The sequence below is a fragment of the Prionailurus bengalensis genome, chromosome D2 (assembly GCF_016509475.1).
Source record: "Prionailurus bengalensis isolate Pbe53 chromosome D2, Fcat_Pben_1.1_paternal_pri, whole genome shotgun sequence".
Taxonomy (NCBI): Eukaryota; Metazoa; Chordata; class Mammalia; order Carnivora; family Felidae; genus Prionailurus; species Prionailurus bengalensis.
The window spans coordinates 17,444,260-17,465,464 of NC_057351.1; the positions used below are offsets into that span (position 1 = coordinate 17,444,260).

The following is a 21,205-nucleotide window of genomic DNA, read 5'->3' on the forward strand; positions in this document are numbered from 1 at the left end:
AGGTACCCCTCATCTATCTATATCTTTTTTTTTATTTTTAAAAAAAAAATTTTTTTTTCAACGTTTATTTATTTTTGTGACAGAGAGAGACAGAGCATGAATGGGGGAGGGGCAGAGAGAGAGGGAGACACAGAATCGGAAACAGGCTCCAGGCTCTGAGCCATCAGCCCAGAGCCTGATGCGGGGCTCGAACTCACGGACCGCGAGATCGTGACCTGGCTGAAGTCGGACGCTTAACCGACTGCGCCACCCAGGCGCCCCTCATCTATCTATATCTTATTGGTTCTGTTTCTCTAGAGAACTATGACCAGTACAAGACTTATAGAATTAGGGTAGAAAAAAAAGAAAAAACAAAGCCCAGGCTCCCACACCAGCTAAACAGGGTTGTTACTCTGGTGGAATCACATGTTTCTCTCTCTCTCTCTCTCTCTCTCTCTCTCCCCCTCTCTCTCCTATTTTGCTCTTTTGAATTCCAGCTGTCTCTCATCCTTTAGATGAGACATCCTCAAAAATATCTGCAAGTGTGGTTTAGACTGTGATGCCCTGAGGGTTGCTTCAAGATTCACAAATCAATCAGTAGGATACACCACATTAATAAAAGAAAGTATAAGAACCGTATGATCCTGTCAATAGATGCAGAAAAAGCACTTGCGAAACACAGCATTCATTCTTGATAAAAACCCTCAACAAAGTAGGGATAGATGGAACATATCTCAACATCATAAAGGCCACATATGAAAGACCCACAGCTAATATCATCCTCAATGGGGAAAAGTTGAGAGCCTTTCCCCTACGGTCAGGAACAACACAAGGATGTCCACTCTCACTGTTACTATTTAACGTAGTACTGGAAGTCTTAACTACAGCAACCAGCCAACAAAAAGAAATAAAACGCATCCAAATCGGCACGGAAGAAATCAAACTTTCATTATTTGCAGACAGCATGATACTCTACGTAGAAAACCTGAAAGACTCCACCAAAAAATCGCTAGAACCCATACATGAATTCAGCAGTTGCAGGATATAAAATCAACTACAGAAATGTGTCGCATTTCTATACACCAATAATGAAGCAGCAGAAAAAGAAATCAAGGAATCAATCCCAATTGCAATTGCACCAAAACCAGTAAGGTACCTAGGAATCAACCCAACTAAAGGGGCAAAAGATCTTCACTCTGAAAACTATAGAAGACTTATGCAAGAAATTGAAGAGGACACAAAGAAATGGAAAAGTATTCCATGCTCATGGATTGGAAAAACAAATTGTTAACATGTCAATACTACCCAAAGCAATCTACACATTTAATGCAATCCCTATCAAAATACCACCAGCATTTTTTGCAGCGCTAGAATAAACGATCCTAACATTTGCATGGAACCACAAGGACCCCTGAAAAAGAAAACCATCCCGAAAAAGAAAAAAAAAAACCTGGAGTCCTCATCAGGGAAATACAAATCAAAACCACAATGAGACGTCACCTCACACTTGCCAGAGTGGCTAAAATTAACCACACAAGAAACAACAGGTGTTGGCGAGGAGGCGGAGAAACGGGAACCCTCTTGCGCTGTTGGTGGGAAGCAAACTAGAGCAGCCACTCTGGGAAACAGTATGGAGGTTCCTCAAAAAAGTGAAAATAGAACTGACATATGATCCAGCAATTGCATTATTAGGTATTTAACCAAAGGATAGAAAAATACAGATTGGAAGGTGTACATGCACCCCCATGTTTATAGCAGCACTATCGACAATAGCCAAACTATGGAGAGAGCCCAAATGCCCATCGGCTGATGAATGGATAAAGAAGATGTGAGATGTATAATGGAATATTATTCAGTCATCAAAAAGAAGGGAATCTTGTCATGTGCAACGATGTGGACGGAGCTAGAGTGTATTACACTCAGTGAAATAGGTCACTCGGGGAAAGACAAATACTATATGAGTTCGCTCATATGTGGAATAAGAAACAAAACATGAAAATATGGGAGGGGTACTCTTAACGAGATCATACTCTTAACGACAGAGAACAAGCTGAGGGTTGATGGAGGGAGGGAGGGAGAGAGGGAGGGGATGGGCCAGATGGGTGAGGGATATTAAGGAGGGCACTTGCGATGAGCACTGGGTGTTGTATGTAAGTGAGGAATCACCGCATTCTACTCCTGAAACCAATATTGCACGGTATGTTAACTAAAATTCAAATTAAAAACAGAAAAAATAAAATTTTAAAACCCTTGAAGTCATTGGCAGTCGGATACATACAAATTAAAACAATGACGCAAGACCACCTCATACCCGTTTGTTTGGCAAAATGCAAAGACCGGCTGTTGGCAGAAATTTGAGGAGGGGACAATTTGACACGTGCCCTGGTGGAATCGTAGCGTGTTGCGACCATTCTGGAGAGTAATCTGGCACTATTTAGGCAATTAAATACACGCCTCAGATCCCGCAATCCCACCTCTGGGCATGCATCCTCCAAAACGTTTTGCCTAAGTGTCTGAGGAACCATGTTAAAAAGAAAAAATACATATAATGTGATGCACTAAATAAGTACAAGGGACTAGCACGACCGAGGCTATTCCTATACCCTGTCCACAGGGGTTCACATCGCCTACCTGGTCAATTCCTGTCACACTGTAGGCATGGCCCTTAATGAGACCAAAAGGTGTCCGGGCTTCAGACTCTGTAGCATTTCGGATCTGGAACATGAAAAGAGCACCGTTGGACCCATTGGGGACCTTAACCCTTCCCTCCCTGCCCAGACCGAGCTCCAGGCCGGGGCTGGCCCCTTCGAGCCATGTGCCTGAAGCATAGCCTCGCACCAGGGTGAGGAGACCCTGAATCCCGCGACAAGTTCACTGTTTGCCCCCAAACAGAGCAACTTGACCGCCCCCATCATGCAGTATGGCACAAGATAGAAGATCCCATACACCCAAGAGAGGATAGCCGGCATTTAGCAGTAGACAACCCTATGTCACACGCCTGAAAGCGAAGACGAAATGGATAATTTAGTAGCAAAGAATACATGCCCAAGGTCGACCCAAGAGGAGACAGAAAGCTTGAACAGGACTCTAGCAACCAGCTGGGATAAAATTATTTGCGTGTGTGTTTGCACGCACGAAGACATTGGAGAAATACTGTCAGAGTCCTCTCTACAGATACAAATTCTTTAATGATATACGAAGCAAAAAAAAGAAAACAAATTCAGGCAAGTATAAAGATTCCATTTAGTAAAACCAAACTAAACTTCTGCTGTGGTTGTGTATGTATGTGCATGCCTGTGTGTACAAAGAAGAGCGGGGCGTGAAGGGCACACACCCGGTGTCACAGGGCTGGGACTTGGGGAGGGAGATAGGGATTTGCCTTTATAGATCGCACGATTGTCCCACTGGCTACAGTAAGTACACCCCAACTTTGTAATTTGGAAAACATGAAATTAAAACCTCTGTTTTAATGAAAATAAATAAACATTGACACCACCCTCCCACTGCCTGAAAGTTATGTTCTTCCTCACCCGGGACCAGGGCAGCTGGCCCAGATCCCCAGCCCCAGGACAGCGGGGGGCATGTGAACAAGCCAATGAACGACTCACATCAATGGAGCAGCCCACGAGAGAGCCCCTCTTCAAAGCCTTCTCTAGAATCTCATAGAAGTTCTCTGGAGCCTCTTTAGTTGCAAAGGTCTCTGCTACACCCCCGGTGAAGTCTTCCATGGCCTCGATGGCGCTGCCTCCCTTCAGAGCCTCGTAGCTACCGCTCAGCCTAGAAGGGCGGCAAGGAAGCACGGACACCGTTGCAGGGAACCAGGAAGACCACCAGGTGGCGCCTCTTGGCCAAAGATTTTCTAACTTGTAGGGCCCGTCGTTCAGGGCCTTGCCCTGGGTGGGTGGTGCGGAAGGAAGATGGGAAGCAGGCGTAGGGCTTTACCTGGAGCTCCAAGGATCCAGGCTTTCTGTGAGACAGGCAGTTGGCTGTGGTGGTAAAGGGCGTGGACTCTGGTCCCTGACCGGCTGCAGGTTCAAGGGCTGGTTCCACAATGTACAAGCTGAGTGCTCTGGGGACACCTCCCTTACCCAATGCTTCAGTTTCCTCATTTGCAAAATGGGGGTGATGGGTGGTGTATGCTCCCTCCCGGGACTGCTGTGAGGTTTAAATGAGTCTCTCTCTCTCTCTCTCTCTCTCTCTCCTCCCCTCTCTCCCTCCCTCCTTCTCTCTCATCTTACACACAACAGGGCTTGACCATGAAGGTGTCAGCTATATGTAGACCTGAGACAAAGTTGAAGATCTTTTTCTTCCTTTCTGGTCTTGCATAATCCCAACCTTTTTTCTCATAGTTGTATTTTTTATGAATATAAGTTTTATTAATATAAATTCATATAAGATAAAGCCCTATGCCTGCTTATATATTATATATAAATTTATATTAATATTATTATATTAATTTCTATTAATATTAGTTGTATTATATTAATATTATTAATATAATAAATTGTATTAATATAAGTTAATATAATATAATATAATTAATATACGTGCACACACACACATACACACACATATAGGCATCCTGCTTGAATTTTAAAACAAACTTTCCCATTTAGAACAGTTTCAGATTTAAAGAAAAAATTGTACATAGTACAGAAAGTTCCCATCTACCCCCACCCAATTTCCCCTAGCGTTAACATCTTACGTTAGTGTGGTATACTTGTTTCCAGTGACTGAACCCATACATTGTTATTATTAAGGTCCTTACTTTCTTCTTATGTCTTTAGTTTTTACCTAATATGCTTCTTCTGTTCCAAGAACAGGATATCCCATCCAAGATATCACATCACACTTTGTCCTCATGTCTCCTTGGCTGTGACAGTGTTTCGGACTTTCCTTGCTTTCTATGACCTTGACAATTATGAGGAATACTGTCGGGTGTTTTGTAGAATCTCTCTCAATTAGGATCTGTCTGTTGTTTATCTATTGGTTAGACCGGGGTTATGGGTTTGGGGGAGGGAGACCACAGAAGGAAGGTGTCCTTCTCATCACGTCACATCCAGGGTCCATAGCATCACCATGACTTATCGCTGCCCATGGTGCCTTGACCACCTGGGTGAGGTCGTGCCTGTTAGGTTTCTCCACTAGACAGTTACTCTCTCTCCCCCTGTCCACGTCGTCCCCTTTGGAAGGATGTCATTACGTGCACCTAAGGAGCAGGGAGTTTTGCTCAACCTTAGATGACTTGCAATTCTTCTACAGGGTAGATTTATTCTTTTCTCCAATTTATGTATTCAGTCATTTGTTTATATCAGAATGGACTCATGGGTATTTGCTTTGTACTCTGGCTTATAATCCAATACAACTTTACTTATTTTGTTCCTCACAGTGTTCTAGGTTTGGCTATTTTCAGCTTCTCCAGCTGGCTCCTGGGTCCCTTTGACATAACCCCATCAGTGTGTGTGTGCGTGTGTGTGTGCGTGTGTGTCTAAAACGTGTTCTCACTCCTTACTACTGCAAGATGCTGTAGGCACATCTTATGAATTTCCCACCCCTGTCCTACAATAAGCCTTATCTCCACGGAGCCTTGGTTCCTTTCACTGGAAAATGGTATTTAGAGACCAAGACCCGAGAAGTAGGAGTGCTTGTTGCTGTGGGGCTGCCATTCTTTCTAGGCCATCTCTGCTGACAAAGTGGGGAAATAATGTATATACACTGACACTGTATATATACATATATCTTTATGGAACCATCTCTTTCAAACAAGACGTGAGTTCAGCCTGAGTCGCCAGCCCTAACCCATGACAACATGCATTATTCCAGCCTCCTCCCCTTGCTTCTTTGTAACCTCCTCTCTAACTGTGAGGAACCTAGCTCGACCACCTGCCTTAATTGTTCAATTCACAATTATATACATGTATCACATATTATATATGAAACATATATATTACAAAACATATATATGATACATGTATATATGCATGATATATGTATTATATATACACACATGTATAGCACATATATCATACACACACACACACACACACAATTATATATGTATAATGGTATCAGAATGTTGTCCTGTGCCCCATGAGAAACAACTTTATCAGCCCGAGTAGAATGCTCATGTATAATTCCTCTTGCCGTTAATCTTACAGACCCCACTCATCTCCACCGTTACTCAGGTTAGCTCCCTTTTCTCCTACCCTCCAGTGAGTTTGTCTCATAAATTTGTGATATAGTTAGATGAAATGCATAGCCCGCATTTCATCCTGGGATTCTTCACCCTTCTCGATGATTTTTAAATCTTCTTGTATTAAGCTTCATTGTTTGTGCCGTAAAGGGTTATGGGCTTGGTAAATGAATGGCATCATGTATTTACTATTACAGTATCCTACAGAATAGTCTCGCCACCCTAAAAAAAGATCCTTTGTGCTCCACATATTCATCCCTACTCCCCTCTGTCCCTCCCCCTGAACTCCTGGCAACCACTGATCTTTTTATTGTCTCCATAGTTTCGCCTTTTCCAGAATGTCATACAGTTGGAATCATACAATATGTCGTGTGTTCAGACTGGCTTCTTTCATTCTGCAATATGTGTTTAAGATTCATCCATTTCTTTTCATGGCTTGATAGCTCATTTTTTTAAATCACTAAATACTGTTTCATTGCCTGAAAGTACCACATTTATTTACCCATTCATCTTGAAGGACACCTTGGCTGCTTCCAGTCTTTGACAATTGCGAATGATGGGGCTAAAAACATTTGTGTTCAGGTTTTTGTGTAGACCTAAGTTTGTATCCAAGTCATTTGGGTAGAAATGACTTTTTACCCGACTCATCTACCAAGAAATGTGACTGATGATTCATTAGGTAAGAGTATGTTCAGTTTTGTAAGAAACTGCCAACTTGTCTTCCAAAACGGATGACCCATTTGGGCCAGCATGGCTCCCTCCGTGGCCATTCATTGGCTCCCCCCACCAATGAATGAGAGTTCCTGTTGCCCACATCTTTGTCAGAAATTGATGCTGTACGTGTGTGGTGGTATTTCGCTATCGTTTGTAATTTACAATTTCCCAGTGACAAATGATGTTGAGCATCTTTCCATGTGTTTATTTGTCCCCTGTCCATGTTTTCTGGTGAGGTGTATCCCAATCATCTTGGGCCTCTTCTAATGACCAAAAACCAAACACAGATTTTCTTTTTTAGGAAACTTATTCTTCACTCTTTGAGTGAATACCCTTCATATTCCACTGACTCCTACAAGCTGGAATTCTTGACCCAAAGCCTTTTCCAGGGCTTCCGGGGGAGGATTTCCCTGTGCTGGGCTCACCGAGAAGGAAGCTATGCCCACCCAGCCCTGGAAAGCACAGGCTGTGGCCCCTGGAGGTGACGGTTGCACAATAATGTGAATGCACTGAATGCCACTGCACTGTATACTGAAAAAGGATTAAAATGGTCAATTTTACCACAGCCCAGATGTTTGAGCTGTAACAGCGCTCGGTGGGAAGTCGGGAGAGCCAAGATCTGTCAACACATCCATAATTTCTTCCACCTCCCCTCCCAGCTCTTCGGAAGGCCAGACTCGTGACACAGGGAGAGAAGAGGGATATGTGTCACCACTCTGCCCAAGGATGGGCACAGCTAAGCCACGATAGGAAAACTATCCACACTTTCCTTTTCCACCTCCGAGCCTGACCGAGCCCCAAGAGGGTTGGCCACACGGAACCACACCTGTGAACTCTGTGTCCCTTGTCATTGAAGCTCTCTGAAAAGGCTCTAGGGATAGAGACCACTTCTTGGACCTGCCTGGCCCTTGGCCTGGCCCTGCAGGGGACACTCACTTGGCGTAGGCTTTTTCCAGCAGGGCACTCCAGAACTCTCTGTGGTCGGCCGAGTGGAGGAAGATCAGGCGGTCCCTGAAGGTGGGCAGTCGGTCATCGATGACCACATCCAGCCATTCGCTGTGCTGCCAGAACTGTTGGCCGGATGGAGATGGAAACCATGGGGGTGAGGCACAGGGGAGGTCCAGCCCCATCTGTAAAGGCTTGGCTCTTTCTCCCACCCTGGGCTCCCTTGGCAGTTCCTCCCTCAGGCCAAACCTCCCTTAGGGTCTTGAGGAAACTCACACGTGGGTTCCATGATGGGTCCCCTGGACTTTGTCCACCAAGCATCCCACCCCACCGCTGGCAGTGGATTGGAGACCCAGTGTCGACCCATCAGAGCCAGGGTCACACGTGGACACTGTAGGGTGGGCCGAGTTAGCTCCTCTCTCCCAAGCGAAGGGGGTCGTGTGGGGTTTGCTCCGCTCCTGCCCAGCTCGCGTCTCCATGTCCCTCTCTCCACCAATCGCAGGTTATCTTGGATGTCCCTGCCTCTTGAGTTGCCTCTTTGCCCGGGGGCGGAAACTCTATAACTGATCTCTTTTGGCCATTCACACGCAGAGAGAGGCTGTGGTGGGGCACACTCGTGCCAGGTGTGCCGACACCAGGTGAGTGTGCGTGCACCCGTATGTACGCGCGCACGCGTTCTTGTGTGTTCACACACGTACCCATAAGTGAGTCCAGCTACGTGTGTGAGCGCATATGTTCACATACGTGTACGCGTGCATTCGTGTGCATGCATGCACACGTGTGTGAGTGCATCCATGTCAGAACTCAGATTGCCGGCCTTGGGGACGGAGGGGACGGGGCTGGCCCAGGCGTGTCGGGACAGAAATGCGTGCCTGCCCCGTGCTGCCCCCTTCATCGGATCCTTTTAGTTCTGTGAACACCCCACGAGCTCGACATCAGTCCTTGTTTCTCCAGACAGCTTGTGAAGGCCGGGGTCCCTAGGAAATCTGCCTGAGGTCACCCACATAGGCACAGGGACGGGCGGGCGTCCGTGGGTGGGCAGCTCTGCACGGGGACTACGGGGAGAGGTGGGGAGAGGAGAGGGAACAGGGTGGAAAGAAAGCTGCAAACCGATTCCCAGGCAGGCCGTGCCCACGTGAGGCTCTGCGCGGGTCCCACGGGGGCGACGCGTGTCCTGCCGGGACCCCAGCAGGTGACGTCTCAGTGCTTCTCTCTGCTTCTATTTCTTACCCTCACACACGTCTCCAAATCTGTGCTTCTTCAATAAGGAGAATCTCTCGGTTTGAGAAAAATATGAGAAATAATCCAGTCCCTGAGAGGTCTAAGGGTTTTAGGCCATTTATGCGGAACGCACAAGATATTCCAAAGACGAAAACCTGTAGCGTGGGCCTGCAGACTTGCCAAAGTTCTACTGGATATATTCCGAACGCGGTCCTTTGAGTGCGTTTAGACGTTAGCCCTTGACAAAGCCCAGTTTGGGGTGCGGCTTTCCCACAGATGGGGGCGCGTTCCTCCCGGGATTACCAAGCAGCTGAAGAGGACCCCAAAGACCTAGCTCTATCGGTCAAGGCCCCCTCTTACCTGGAAGTGGAATATCCCTGCATAACCGGGTCCAAAGCTTTGGTCCTGGGGGACGACTCGAACCAGAGCTTTTTCATTCAGTGTCAGGGAGGCGATGGCAGCTAATAGCCAGCAGTCGCCTGCGAAATGAAGGCCATAAATCACAGTTTTCATCGCCCAGTTCACAGTAAATTGGGAAACTCTATACGCCAGAAGGAGAAGGGGAGGCGTTCCAGATGTGGCCGCGTCTTTTCCGCGTTTAAGGAAACGGACAGAATACCACCAAATACCTCTGCTCCCCACCCCCCCCACCCCCGCCACCTTCTGCCTCCCTTCCTGGCTCTTCCCTTGCCCGGTTTATCACGCACGGCTGTTGTCGGCTGGCCAGCGTTATGGGATACGCTCACTTGGGTTTCAGACATATGCTCCATTATGCATCAGCTCTGTGCGGTTCCAGAGACTTCCCCTCCAGAGGGCGAAGCCTCCATATGTCAGTGTCAGCGTGCGCTGGGTAAATAGGCAATTCATAAGCGCAGCCCAGGAAATTGGGGGGCCCTCAGAAATAGCCCTTGCAAGTGCCTGGGGAGTATATTTACGGCACCGAGGCCTCCCCACAGCCCAGACTCCGTGTAGTTAGAGATCACAGTAGCTCCAATTATTATTTTTTAAAATTGTCTTAATGTTTATTTATGAGAGAGACAGAGACAGAATGCGAGTGGGTTAGGGGCAGAGTGAGAGGGAGACACGGAATCCGAAGCAGGCTCCAGACTCTGAGCTGTCAGCCCAGAGCCCGACGCGGGGCTCGAACTCACGAGCCGCGAGGTCACGGCCTGGGCCGATGTCGGACGCTCAGCCGACTGAGCCACCCAGGCGCGCCTCCAATTATTTTTCATTGTCAAGATTTGCTGACTGATCTACGGATTTCTGCAGCGATGTCTTCATGATGACACACATCTAGAGGACAACTGCAAGGTGCAGTCAGATCTCAGACCGTACTGATCCGCGCTGTACCAGACGGACGCAGCCACTTGCCCGCGTTGAGAATGGAATGAGCCCCTCTCTTCATTGCTGCTTGGGAACTAGGGGTGAGCAGATATTTGGAAGTATCCATTTAACCAACGGGAACCCCTCTGTTTTCTCCCAGATCTGTTTGCCATAGATACCACCACCGTCGTTGGAATTCAAGACCCCGTCGCCCTCAGCCGGGATTCCCCGGGGCTCACATTTCTGGAAAAGACCATATACCCCATGACCCCTTTCTGATTGTTGTGCACAGGCAGGAGAGACTCACAGAAGGCCTAGCATCAGGGAAACGACTCCCAGAGTCGCTCTGCTTCTGGCTTTCCCTACGGTGTCCCCCAGGGGGCACATGCCACAGGTTTCGAACGCCTCAGCCGCTCTTTGGCAGCCTGGGGTCCGGCCTTGGGGAGATGGTAATGAGAAAGGACACAGGATCATTTGTTCAGCAAGGTTCACTGAGTGCCTCCCGGGAGGTGGTCCCTGCTTTCAGCTCTGGGGTCTGATGGAGGGGCCCCTGCTGTGGGGCTGACCTCCTCCCCACTCTTCTCCAAGTTATGGCTTCGCCTGGTGCAGGAAAATGCCTTTCTTTTCCTGAGAGTGTGGCAGATCGTGTCTCTTCAGCCAGGAATGCCCTGAGCGTTTGAGGGAAGAGATTCAGAAGCCGGTGCTATTCACACGACTTAAACCAAAGGGGAAGACTCAAGAGCAGAGCAATATTGCTTTATCTCTGCTGGGCCCGTACGGATGCAGGGTATTGCTTATCCCAGCGCTATGCCCAGAATAAGGGTACCCTCTCAAGGTCAGTTTGTTGGGCAGCCGGATGAACAGACAATAGCAGGCAGGGGGCCGCCAACCGGGAGAGGTGGGAGATGGTGATGTTCTAGCTTGTATTTTGGGTGACAGACTCACAGCTGTTCATTTTATTGTTAGCCCTCATTGTGCACACATATGCACAGTATTTGGAAATAATAAAATTGTTATAAAGTACTAGTTACAGGGGCACCTGGGTGGCTCGGTTAAGCCTCTGACTTCAGCTCAGGTCATGATCTCGCGGTCTGTGAGTTCGAGCCCTGCGTCGGGGTCTGTGCTGATGGCTCAGAGCCTGGAGCCTGCTTTGGATTCTGTGTGTCTCTCTCTCTGCCCCTCCCCCCCTCATTCTCTCTCTCTCTCTCTCTCTCTCTCTCTCTCTCTCAAAAATATAAACACTAAAAAACTAAAGAAAACAAAATAATAGTTACAATCAACACCAGCTAAGGTTAAATATGCAGTTGTAATTCCAAATGGGTGTTTGCACTCCTGTGACAAACCAAAACTTTGAAACACAAAGAAGCCTGTACGATGACTTTCTAAGCGAGGGGGCAGTGAAGGGAGATAGAGGAAGAGTTTGGGGGTGAGATGAGAGAGAAGATGAGGAAGGGACAGACAGAGTCTCCCGGAGAAGGCTTACCCTCAATAAATGAAGACCAATCTGAATGTAAATAGTTTCGGAAGGTCAAAGTTCTAGCTAGGCTGTCTAATTCTATCACCTATGTACAGTTGACCTTTAAACGACATGGGGGTAAGGGGCACCAATCCCTGGCACAACTGGGAACCCATGTATAACTTCTGGCTCCCCCTAAAATGAACAACCGGTAGCCTACTGTTGACTGAAGGCCTTAGTGATAAGTCGATTAACACATATTTTGGATGTTACATGTATCCTGTACTGCACGCCTACAGTAAAGTAAGCTGGAGGGGCGCCTGGGTGGCTCGGTCACTTATGCGTCTGACTTCGGCTCAGGTCATGATCTCACGGGTCGTGGGTTCGAGCCCCACGCCGGGCTCTGTGCTGACAGCTCGGAGCCTGGAGCCTGCTTCGGATTCTGTCTCCCTCTCTCTTTCTGCCTCTCCCCAGCTCGTGCTCTGTCTCTCTGTAATGTTATGTGTAAACATTTAAAAAAATTTTAAGTAAGGTAGAGAAAAGAAAATGTTAGTAAGAAAATCATGAGGAAGAGAAAATCCATTGGCAGTACAATACTATATTTATACAAAAAAAAAAACCATGGGTAAGTGGACTCATGTTGTATTATTGTATCTCTCTTTGTATCTATCATCTATGTATCTATGTATCTATCATCTATGTATCTTTTATGTATCTATCTACCATCTATCTATGTATCTTCTATCTATCTTCATCATCATCATCTATGTATCTTATCTATCATCTATGTATCTTCTATGTATCTATGTATCTATCTATCATCTATCTGTGTATCATCTATCTATCTATCTATCTATTTATCATCTATGTATCTTCTATCTATCTACCTATCATCTATGTATCTTCTATCTATCTATCTATCTACCATCTATCTATTTATCTTCTGTGTATCTATGTATCTATCTATCTATCATCTATGTATCTTCTATGTATGTATGTATCTATCTATCTATCTATCTATCTATCATCTATCTATGTATCTTCTATGTATCTATGTATCTATCTGTCTATCTATCATCATCTATGTATCTTCTATCATCTATCTATCATCTATCATCATCATCATAATCTATGTATTATCTATCTATCTATCTATCCATCTATCATCTATCTATCTACCAACTATCATCCCTCTAGGTTTGTGACTCTGGGTTCAATGTTTGGGTAGCTGGGTCATTGAGCATGATCAGCTGTGAATCCGGGCCTCATAAGCTTACAGCTCCACTGGTTTGTTTTTTTTTTTTTAGAAGGTCTTTTTTTTTCATAAATAGAATAAAGGTAAACCCAGTCCAATGTTGGACTAAATCCTGAAATGCAAGATCCAATGTAACTGACTTGGGGGTACTCTCGGGTCAATTGTAGGAAGGAGATTGTGAAGCTCGGGGGTGGGGGGTGGGGTGCCCCAAAGTCTGAGCCCCTGGGCGGCATAATGGTTAAGAGCAAGTTCAGATCCCGACCGCCTGGCTATCGCTCCTGTGACTCACGTTACTTAGCCTCCCTCAGCGTCGGGTTCTCATTTATAAAATTGGGAGGGTCACTGGGAGGGTGACATGGTGACGAGTTAATGCAAGTATTAGCTGTGTCATGGGGCCGGGAGCCAGACCAGCGTCACCGGGCATCTCTGTTCTCTGTAAACTCCTGGCTCGCGAGCCCCACACCGTAGGCACATCCGCCCCCAGGGAACAAGAGTACAAGTTGCCCAGGTCTGCTGGGCTCCATCTGGGGGCACAGACTGGCAGACTGGGAGGGAGGAGAGCAGGAAGCAGCAGGGGGCAGCAGTGCTGTTCCCCCAAACCCTGTGCCCCTTGGGTTTCCAGGGTCCCGTGCTGCCTTTGTCATGGAAGCAGCTCAGAGGCCCTCTCCTACTGGCCCCTACGGGTGCTCTGTCCAACCCCCCTCTCTCCAGGCCCCATCTCCCCCACTTACCAAGCTCCCCCTGGCAGATATCTGTCCTGGTGGCCCCTCCAAGGATGAATTCTGGGTTTTCCACTATTTCCTGGAAGAACAAAGGCGTTACTGAAGTGAGGCCCGCCACGTCCTGGGCCGGTGTGCTTGGAGCAGGTGCAGGGTCTCTCTCCGTTCTGGGAGCAGAGGGCTCTTTCTGTATTTGATTCTTTTCCTACGGAGGGATGCCACAAACCTGGGCCTGTCTCTGGGAGACATCCCTCATCCCCTGGGGAGAGGTCCTACCTTCTGCGAGGTCCCTCAGTGCAGTCCTCTGGTCAGACAACTCCTGCCATGCCAGGCTGCAAAGCAGGACCAGGAACCGAAGGTTCCCTGGGCTAGGAGTCAGGGGGGGCATGAGTTCGAATCCTGACTCCTGGCTTATGGGCATTACACCTTCTGTGGGCTTCAAATGCCTCATCTTAAAATGGGGTGATACAGGGGCGCCTGGGTGGCGCAGTCGGTTAAGCATCCGACTTCAGCCAGGTCACGATCTCGCGGTCCGTGAGTTCGAGCCCTGTGTCAGGCTCTGGGCTGATGACTCGGAGCCTGGAGCCTGTTTCCGATTCTGTGTCTCCCTCTCTCTCTGCCCCTCCCCCGTTCATGCTCTGTCTCTCTCTGTCCCAAAAATAAATTAAAAAAAAAAAAAGTTGAAGAAAAAAAAAATAAAATGGGGTGATACAGGGGCAGCTGGGTGGCTCAGTCAAGCATCCGACGTCAGCTCAGGTTATGATCTCACGGTCCATGAGTTTGAGCCCCGCATCGGGCTCTGTCCTGATAGCTTAGAGCCTGGAGCCTGTTTCAGATTCTGTGTCTCCCTCTCTCTCTGACCCTCCCCTGTTCATGCTCTGTCTCTCTGTCTCAAAAATCAATAAAAACATTAAAAAAAATTTTTTTTAATGGGGTAATACACATACCACAGACTGGTGTCTAGGATTAAATACAAATTTCCACTCTCCCCACCCAGCTTCTTTCTTTTTTAAAATATGTATTGTGCGTACATATATATATGCAGTAAAGCCTTGGTTTGCGAGCATAATTCGTTCTGGAAACATGCTTGTAATCCAAAGCACTTGTATATCAAACCGGACTGCCCCATAAGAAATCACGGAAACTCAGATGATTCCTTCCGCAACCCAAAAATATTCATATAAGAATGATTACAATACTGTGATATAACAAAATAAGGAAAATGCAAAATACAAAGAAAAAAATAAATTAACCTGTACTTCCCTTTGAAAAGCTTCGTGGCTGGTGTGAGGGAGACGAGAGAGAGGAGGGTTACTGTGTAGGACGACTTTCACTATCACTGATGGAATCAGGCTGTTTGTTGGTTCAATGGAATCCTTTTTTTTTTCTTTTTTTTTTTTTAACATTTATTTATTTTTGGGACAGAGAGAGACAGAGCATGAACGGGGGAGGGGCAGAGAGAGAGGGAGACACAGAATCGGAAGCAGGCTCCAGGCTCCGAGCCATCAGCCCAGAGCCCGAGGCGGGGCTCGAACTCACGGACCGCGAGATCGTGACCTGAGCTGAAGTCGGACGCTTAACCGACTGAGCCACCCAGGTGCCCCTGTAGAATCCTTTTCTTTTCGTGCAACTTTAACAAGGAACCTAGCCAATGACCCAGAATGAAGCAAAGCATTCCTAAGCTCACTCTTGTATGGAAAAACAAAGGACTGTCCTCAGGTGCTTAGAAGCGACAAAAAATACACGAGTCCCAGTTGCGGGAACTTTCCAACATCCTGAAAAATCTCTGATTTCTGTCAAACACCATGGCCTGAGACTGAGCATTTGAGCATGGGAGACGATCACCCACAATCCTGCGGTGAGAGACAGAGAGACAGAGAGAGACGAAGAGAGACAGACAGAGAGAGAGAACCATTGGCTCAGTTGTGGTCATGTGACGTTGGGCATCACGTACTGCCTGTATTGCAAGACATTGCTGGTTTATAAAGTTAAAATTTATTAGAAATGTTTGCTCACCTTGTGGAATACTCACAGAACAAGTTACTTGCAGTCCAAGGTTTTACCATTTATATATATGCACACACACACATATACACATGCATATACACACTATATAGTGGGAGATATGTGCATATATCTCTCATGTCACTTTACCTCAGTGCATTATATATATTCTATTCTATAGTTCACATATTATATTATTGTGTATACATAGTTATTTATACATACACTTATATATACAGAGAGATACGCATAAAACATGAACAAAAAGGCATTTGAAAGCAATTGTATAAAACTCATATATTCTTTCCAGTTTTCTGGGGCACCAGTCTCCATTCCTGGCACGGACTATGGCAAAGACCAAGACAGAGAAACCCCCTGCCCCCTGCCCAGTGAGGGGGGACAGACCGGAAACAAGCGAGCAGATGTACAAGTTCAGGAGCGCTAAGCACCGGGATGGAAAGTGATGGCGTGAGGCGCAGGCTATTTTAGCTGGAGCAGTCAGGGAGGGCGTCTGGGAGAAGCAGGCCGTTGAGTAGGGAGTCGGGTGAAGGTGCAGGGAGAGGAAACAACAAATCATAAGACAGAGAGGAAAGTTCTGGCATACAGCAGATGCTTGGCCATTTAAACTGGATCTGAGTGCAGGCTGAGTAAGGGGCTTTCCTGCTTATTTCCAGAAACAGGACTGGAAGGAGAGGTCCTCACCAGTCCCGGGGTGGATGCCTCAGGGGACAGCTCTGCCCTGAAGGGGTTTCCTCAAGCTCCCCGGGACCCTGCTGCTCCTCTGGCCCGTGTCCCAAACAATCACCAGAGGATGGCGATTTCTTTGCGGGGAGGAGGACTTCTCAAGGCAAAGAGCCAAAGTATACAATGATGGTGCTCTCTGCAGCCCGCAGGATGCGCCCGCCAGGCACAGTGACGACCCCCAGAACATCTGGGGGAGAGCGCCGCTTGGCTTCATTTCCCAATATTTCAGGAAACTCGGGCCAGGGGAAGGGCAGGAAGGGCAGCGCAACGTGGTGGGGGGCAGCTCCTCGACCAGGCCGGTGGGGACCCTCTCACACGCGCTGTGTCCCCTCCGTGAGCCCAGTTCCCCAGGGGGGTTGCAGGCGGCTCAGGGCCGGGCCGTGGGAAGGTGAGGTCCCCGCGGTAGCCCTCCCCGATCAGCAGAGGGGCTCGGCGCAGGCCATCTAACCTCTCCAGCCTCTGTCGCGTGACACACAGCCCGCCCTCCTCCACCTTGGACATTCGGCGCCAGGTACGGAACGTGTATTGGAGCCCCTGCCCCGAAGGGGCACCCGGGGGCCTCCCACGGCGCTCCCTGCACAGCCAGCCGCCATCAGGGGGCGCTATAGGGACCCAGCAAGCAGGACCCCCACTGCCGCGGTGGCTCACTCCCATAGTGGATGCAAAATGGACTGAAGCTTGGCAGATTCTGCCCAGCAGGCTGTGGCAGGTGCCGGACTGCCTGGAGGCCAGACGGGCAGTGGGCGACGGGCCCCGCCTGCTCCCCCTCTCGACCGCCCCCTCCCCCGCCTCCCGCCGGCCCATCCCCCCCACTGCACCCACTAGCCCGCAGCTGCCGCGGTCTCTGGGCTGCATCTTGCAGTCACTTGTTGTCCAAGAGACTTTTATCGAATTGCATCCAAACTGTGGTTTGATGGAGGAAAATACAAAGGGAGAAGACTCAGAAACTGTCACCAAGTGAACACCCATCAGCCAGCCGGTGTCAAGCCCGGGGGTACCCGGATGCGTGGCCAGGACAGCGGTCCCTGCCGGGTGCCCGTGAGCGGTGGGGGGGGGGGGGGCGTGGGGGGGGGGGACGGGGACAGGGGGCGGGCGGCGGTACGGGCGCCGTCCTGGGGGTTCCGAGGATGCGCATGCCCAAGGAAGGGGCGCCGCGCGGCCAAGTGTTCGATGCCATGTGCCGCGTGACCGCACGTGTTGACGGATGTGAGTTTCACGCGTGTGAAACGTGTGCGACCCGTGTAGGCGTGGGGCACAGATGGCCCGTGCGGACGTCTCAGGTGCGTGCTGGCTCTGTGTGTATCTGGGTGCGCTGCCTGTGCGCCTGGGGTTCGTTCCGGAGGCATGTTTGCTCGGGGCCTGTTTCGTTCACTTGGTACATCATCAGGGGCTCAGCCCCACGCATAGACTTTTCTGCACTAAGTAATCAATTTAAAAGGGGGCAAAGTCACAGTTCTAACAAATTCGGAGAGGCCGGGCCCTATGATTGACAGGGGTGTGCTTCCCAGGGCCGTGGAGGTACATGGGGACACGGGGCTTGGGGGGGGGGGTGGTCTCAGGACAGCCCGCGGCCTCTGGAGGCACAGGGGTAGGGGTGAGCCGCCTGGGCGAGGCAGTCATGGCCCCATGCCACAGTGTACCCAAGCTAGAGGGGTGTGGGCATCTTTACAAGGAGGTGCGGCCCGGGGTTTAGGCTGCGAAGTGAGGGAGGGGATCACAGAAGAAGAAAGCAGATGGACGCAGGCAGACAGGGAATCGAGGAGAAAAAGGCCAGATGAGACACTTGTGATCTAAGGAAGTCGGGCTGCGGGGGCCCAGGAAGACAGGCCCCTGGTTGACTGCACCATGGCCCTCCGTGCCCGAGACCCGCCCCTCCCCACTCAGACCCCACTCACGGCCCTTTCCAGGCGGCCCCCTGGAGGTGATCTCACCTTCTCCCCAAGCAGAACGTGTCACACACCCCCCCCCACCTCCACTGCAGGCCCCCAGGTGATCCCCTTCAGTGCACCGTTGCCCTGGGCTCCCTGGAGGGCAAGGCTGGCTGCGGACCGCCCTCTGGCTTCTCTGATTCCGGCCGCTCCTGTGCTCATGCCCGGCCTGCAAAGCACAGCCGTGTTTGACAAGAAGGTGGTGCTGGGGAGGGCACCCCGCCCCGCGGTCCCCCTGGGCAGCTCCGCACTTGCGGCCCCAGCAGGCACCACCGGCACCCAAGCCACACAGGCCTTCTGGAGGGACGTTGCTGCCATTTCCCTGCTGCCCCCCGGCCCCCGGCCCTGTGCCAGGGACCCTGGACCTCCGTCCAGCAAGAGGAATATCAGTCCTCACCCCCCACCCAGGCCCTTGCTCCCGATTTCACACAAGTCTGCAAAACCCCTCGGAGAGGAAGCGGAGAGGTGTGTTTCTGGGAATGAGGACAGAAGGGAAGGTCTGTCTCAGGTGCACGCGAAGTGAAAGGCAGAACAGACTCTGAGATTGAGTCCACAGGAAGGACAGCAACCCAGTCGACCTGAGTTAAGATAAATAAAGACGTCGTTGGGGCCCTCGGCCGAGGGCAGAGGGGCTGGGGTGTGCCGGGGGGCTCTGGTCTGTGGGTGGCGGCCTCACCCATCATTTGGGGCAATCCCAAGGGAGATCAGCAGCGAAGACGACTAGCTCCTAGAGCTGAGCTCTGGGACTCTGGAATCCCTCGGGGGTCCCGGTGGCCCTTGTTCCATGGGGGGGCCCGCCTCCGGGAATGGGAACAAAGGCGTTCCCCGCCCTGGCCTGTGCGCATCAAGCTTTCGTGCTGGAGAAAGTCCAGCTCTGGCCAAGAGAAGGGGAGTTGTAGGCAGCGGAATGACAGGTGATGCCAGAGGGTGGAGGGGCAGACTGCGGGGGCAGGGCACCTCCTGGGCCCGGGAGGTGATGGTGTCCAGGTACAGTGACAGAGGGCAGCGATCACAGTGACACTTATTTACAGGCCCCTTTCTGCGTGCCCTACACGTTAGCACAGGAATCCTTGCAACAGCTCAGCATGGGAAGCAGCATCATTACCCCCCCCCACCACCCCCCCCCCCCGCTTCTGTGGAAGACAAAAGACCCCCCAGCAGCCGGGAGGGTCTTGTTCCCCCGGTTGGGGGTGCTGAAAAAGCTGCCTCTTCAAAGGTCATGGCTTTCAGGGGTACCGCATCCCGCGACTCATCGGTGAAGGGCACAGACCCAGGTGGGCCTGTCACCCCCACACCAGGCGACTCTGAGAGCCCATCCCAGCTCCAGAGCGCCCCGTGCGGCTGGCCGAGGCCTTCGTGGGGCCCTATCCCAGCCCCCCGGGGCTCCTTCCGCCCACCCCTGCTCGTCTTTCCACAGGTGTTGGCCCCAAGGGCACCCATGATAAACTGACAATGTCCTGCGGGCACTCTTTGTGGGGGGGGGGGGTCCACCCAGCGTCTCAGCCCAGCCCTTTCTGTGCTCGCCCTGCCCGTGGCGACCCGTCCCCACGGGAGCCGCTCCCAGGCCAGTCCCCGCCTGGAGGGAATGACGGCCAGCGGCGCCCGGGCAGAGGTCAAGGCCTGACTAACCAGCACAGCAAATATTGACTCCTCGTGCTGGCGCCCCTGGGGACCATCTCCTCCAGACTGTTGGGGGTGGGGCAGCTCGGAGGCCGGCTCCCCTCCGGGAAGGCAGATGCGTGGTTCCGGGAGAGAAGCCCTGTGTTCCGAGCGTCCTGTGCATCCCCTTACTGAGCACTTGCTTGCTGAGCGACTGTCCATCCACACCGAGCACCCCGGCTGTGGCCAGAAGCTACAGGCACGTCACGTGTGCCCATGCGGCGAGAACGTGTCACCGGAGACTTGGCTTGGATACGTTTTGATCCCCACTTGCGGCCGACTGACAGGCCCCTCTCTGGAGCCGGGGCCCAGTCCCGGGCTCCCGTGGGTGGGAGTCAGAGAGCTGAGGGTGGGGTGTAGCCAGACCCCCGGGAGCATCCCTGACCTGCCCATATGTGCCCCCTGTGTGTCGTTTCCCGTGCAAACCGCCCAGCATCTCAGCAGTGGACTCGGCCGATGTGCCTGGCAGATGTGTGTGTGTGTGCAGCCCGCCCTCCCAGGACCCCCTCTCCTGGGCTGCTGAGCCCCCCCCCGCCTGCACCCCCCGTTCCTGCTGTACTCACCCCCGGCCGTTTCCACACGAAGGGGATCTGGGGCCTCTCACTGTAGAAGAGCGAGGAGCTGTCGGCTGGGAAGTCTGCGTCCTCAAACAGGATGCCCTTCTGCACACACTCCTGCCTCAGCTGCTCGAAGCTCTGGCCCGAGGAGTGGGTGGCGCGGGCGTCCTTGGGAACCGGGTGCTTCTGGGGCCCTGGGGCCCGATAGAGGTAGGGCATGGCTGCTCCCCTGGCGGGTGGGCTCCCGATAGGTGGGAAGAAGCAAGGGGACTGTGTCAGCCAGGAAGGAGCCAGCTCGGGGGCACCTGGGCTGAGTGGCCCTTGGCCTCCACCTGTTTGCCTGGGAACCTCCCCGTCACCACGGAAAGGAGGCACGCCCTGATGGCAAACTGTGGAGAGGGCTCTCTGCCCTCCCTCCCAGGGCGCCTGCAGACCCAGGGGGAGCAGTGAGCCTGGGCCGATTCTGCTGAATGCACCGGGGAGACCCCGTGGGAGAGAGAGGATTGCG

At 50.9% G+C, this 21,205-nt stretch overlaps 1 protein-coding gene across 3 annotated transcripts in view; it reads right to left on the bottom strand.

The window, feature by feature from the left end:
- Positions 1–20,916, bottom strand: part of CAPN9 (calpain 9) — a 45,076-nt gene extending 24,160 nt beyond the window's left edge. For 2 of the 3 annotated variants that reach the window (XM_043596332.1, XM_043596331.1), the window contains exons 1-6: positions 20,704–20,916; positions 13,818–13,887; positions 9,413–9,531; positions 7,823–7,956; positions 3,588–3,756; positions 2,611–2,694 (exon numbers count right to left, since the gene is read on the bottom strand). In XM_043596332.1, coding sequence (XP_043452267.1) covers positions 2,611–2,694; positions 3,588–3,756; positions 7,823–7,956; positions 9,413–9,531; positions 13,818–13,887; positions 20,704–20,916 — 789 coding nt within the window. The remainder of the gene's footprint in view (positions 1–2,610; positions 2,695–3,587; positions 3,757–7,822; positions 7,957–9,412; positions 9,532–13,817; positions 13,888–20,703) is intronic. The other variant, XM_043596333.1, reaches the window with a different exon arrangement.
- Between the last annotated feature and the right edge of the window lie 289 nt (positions 20,917–21,205).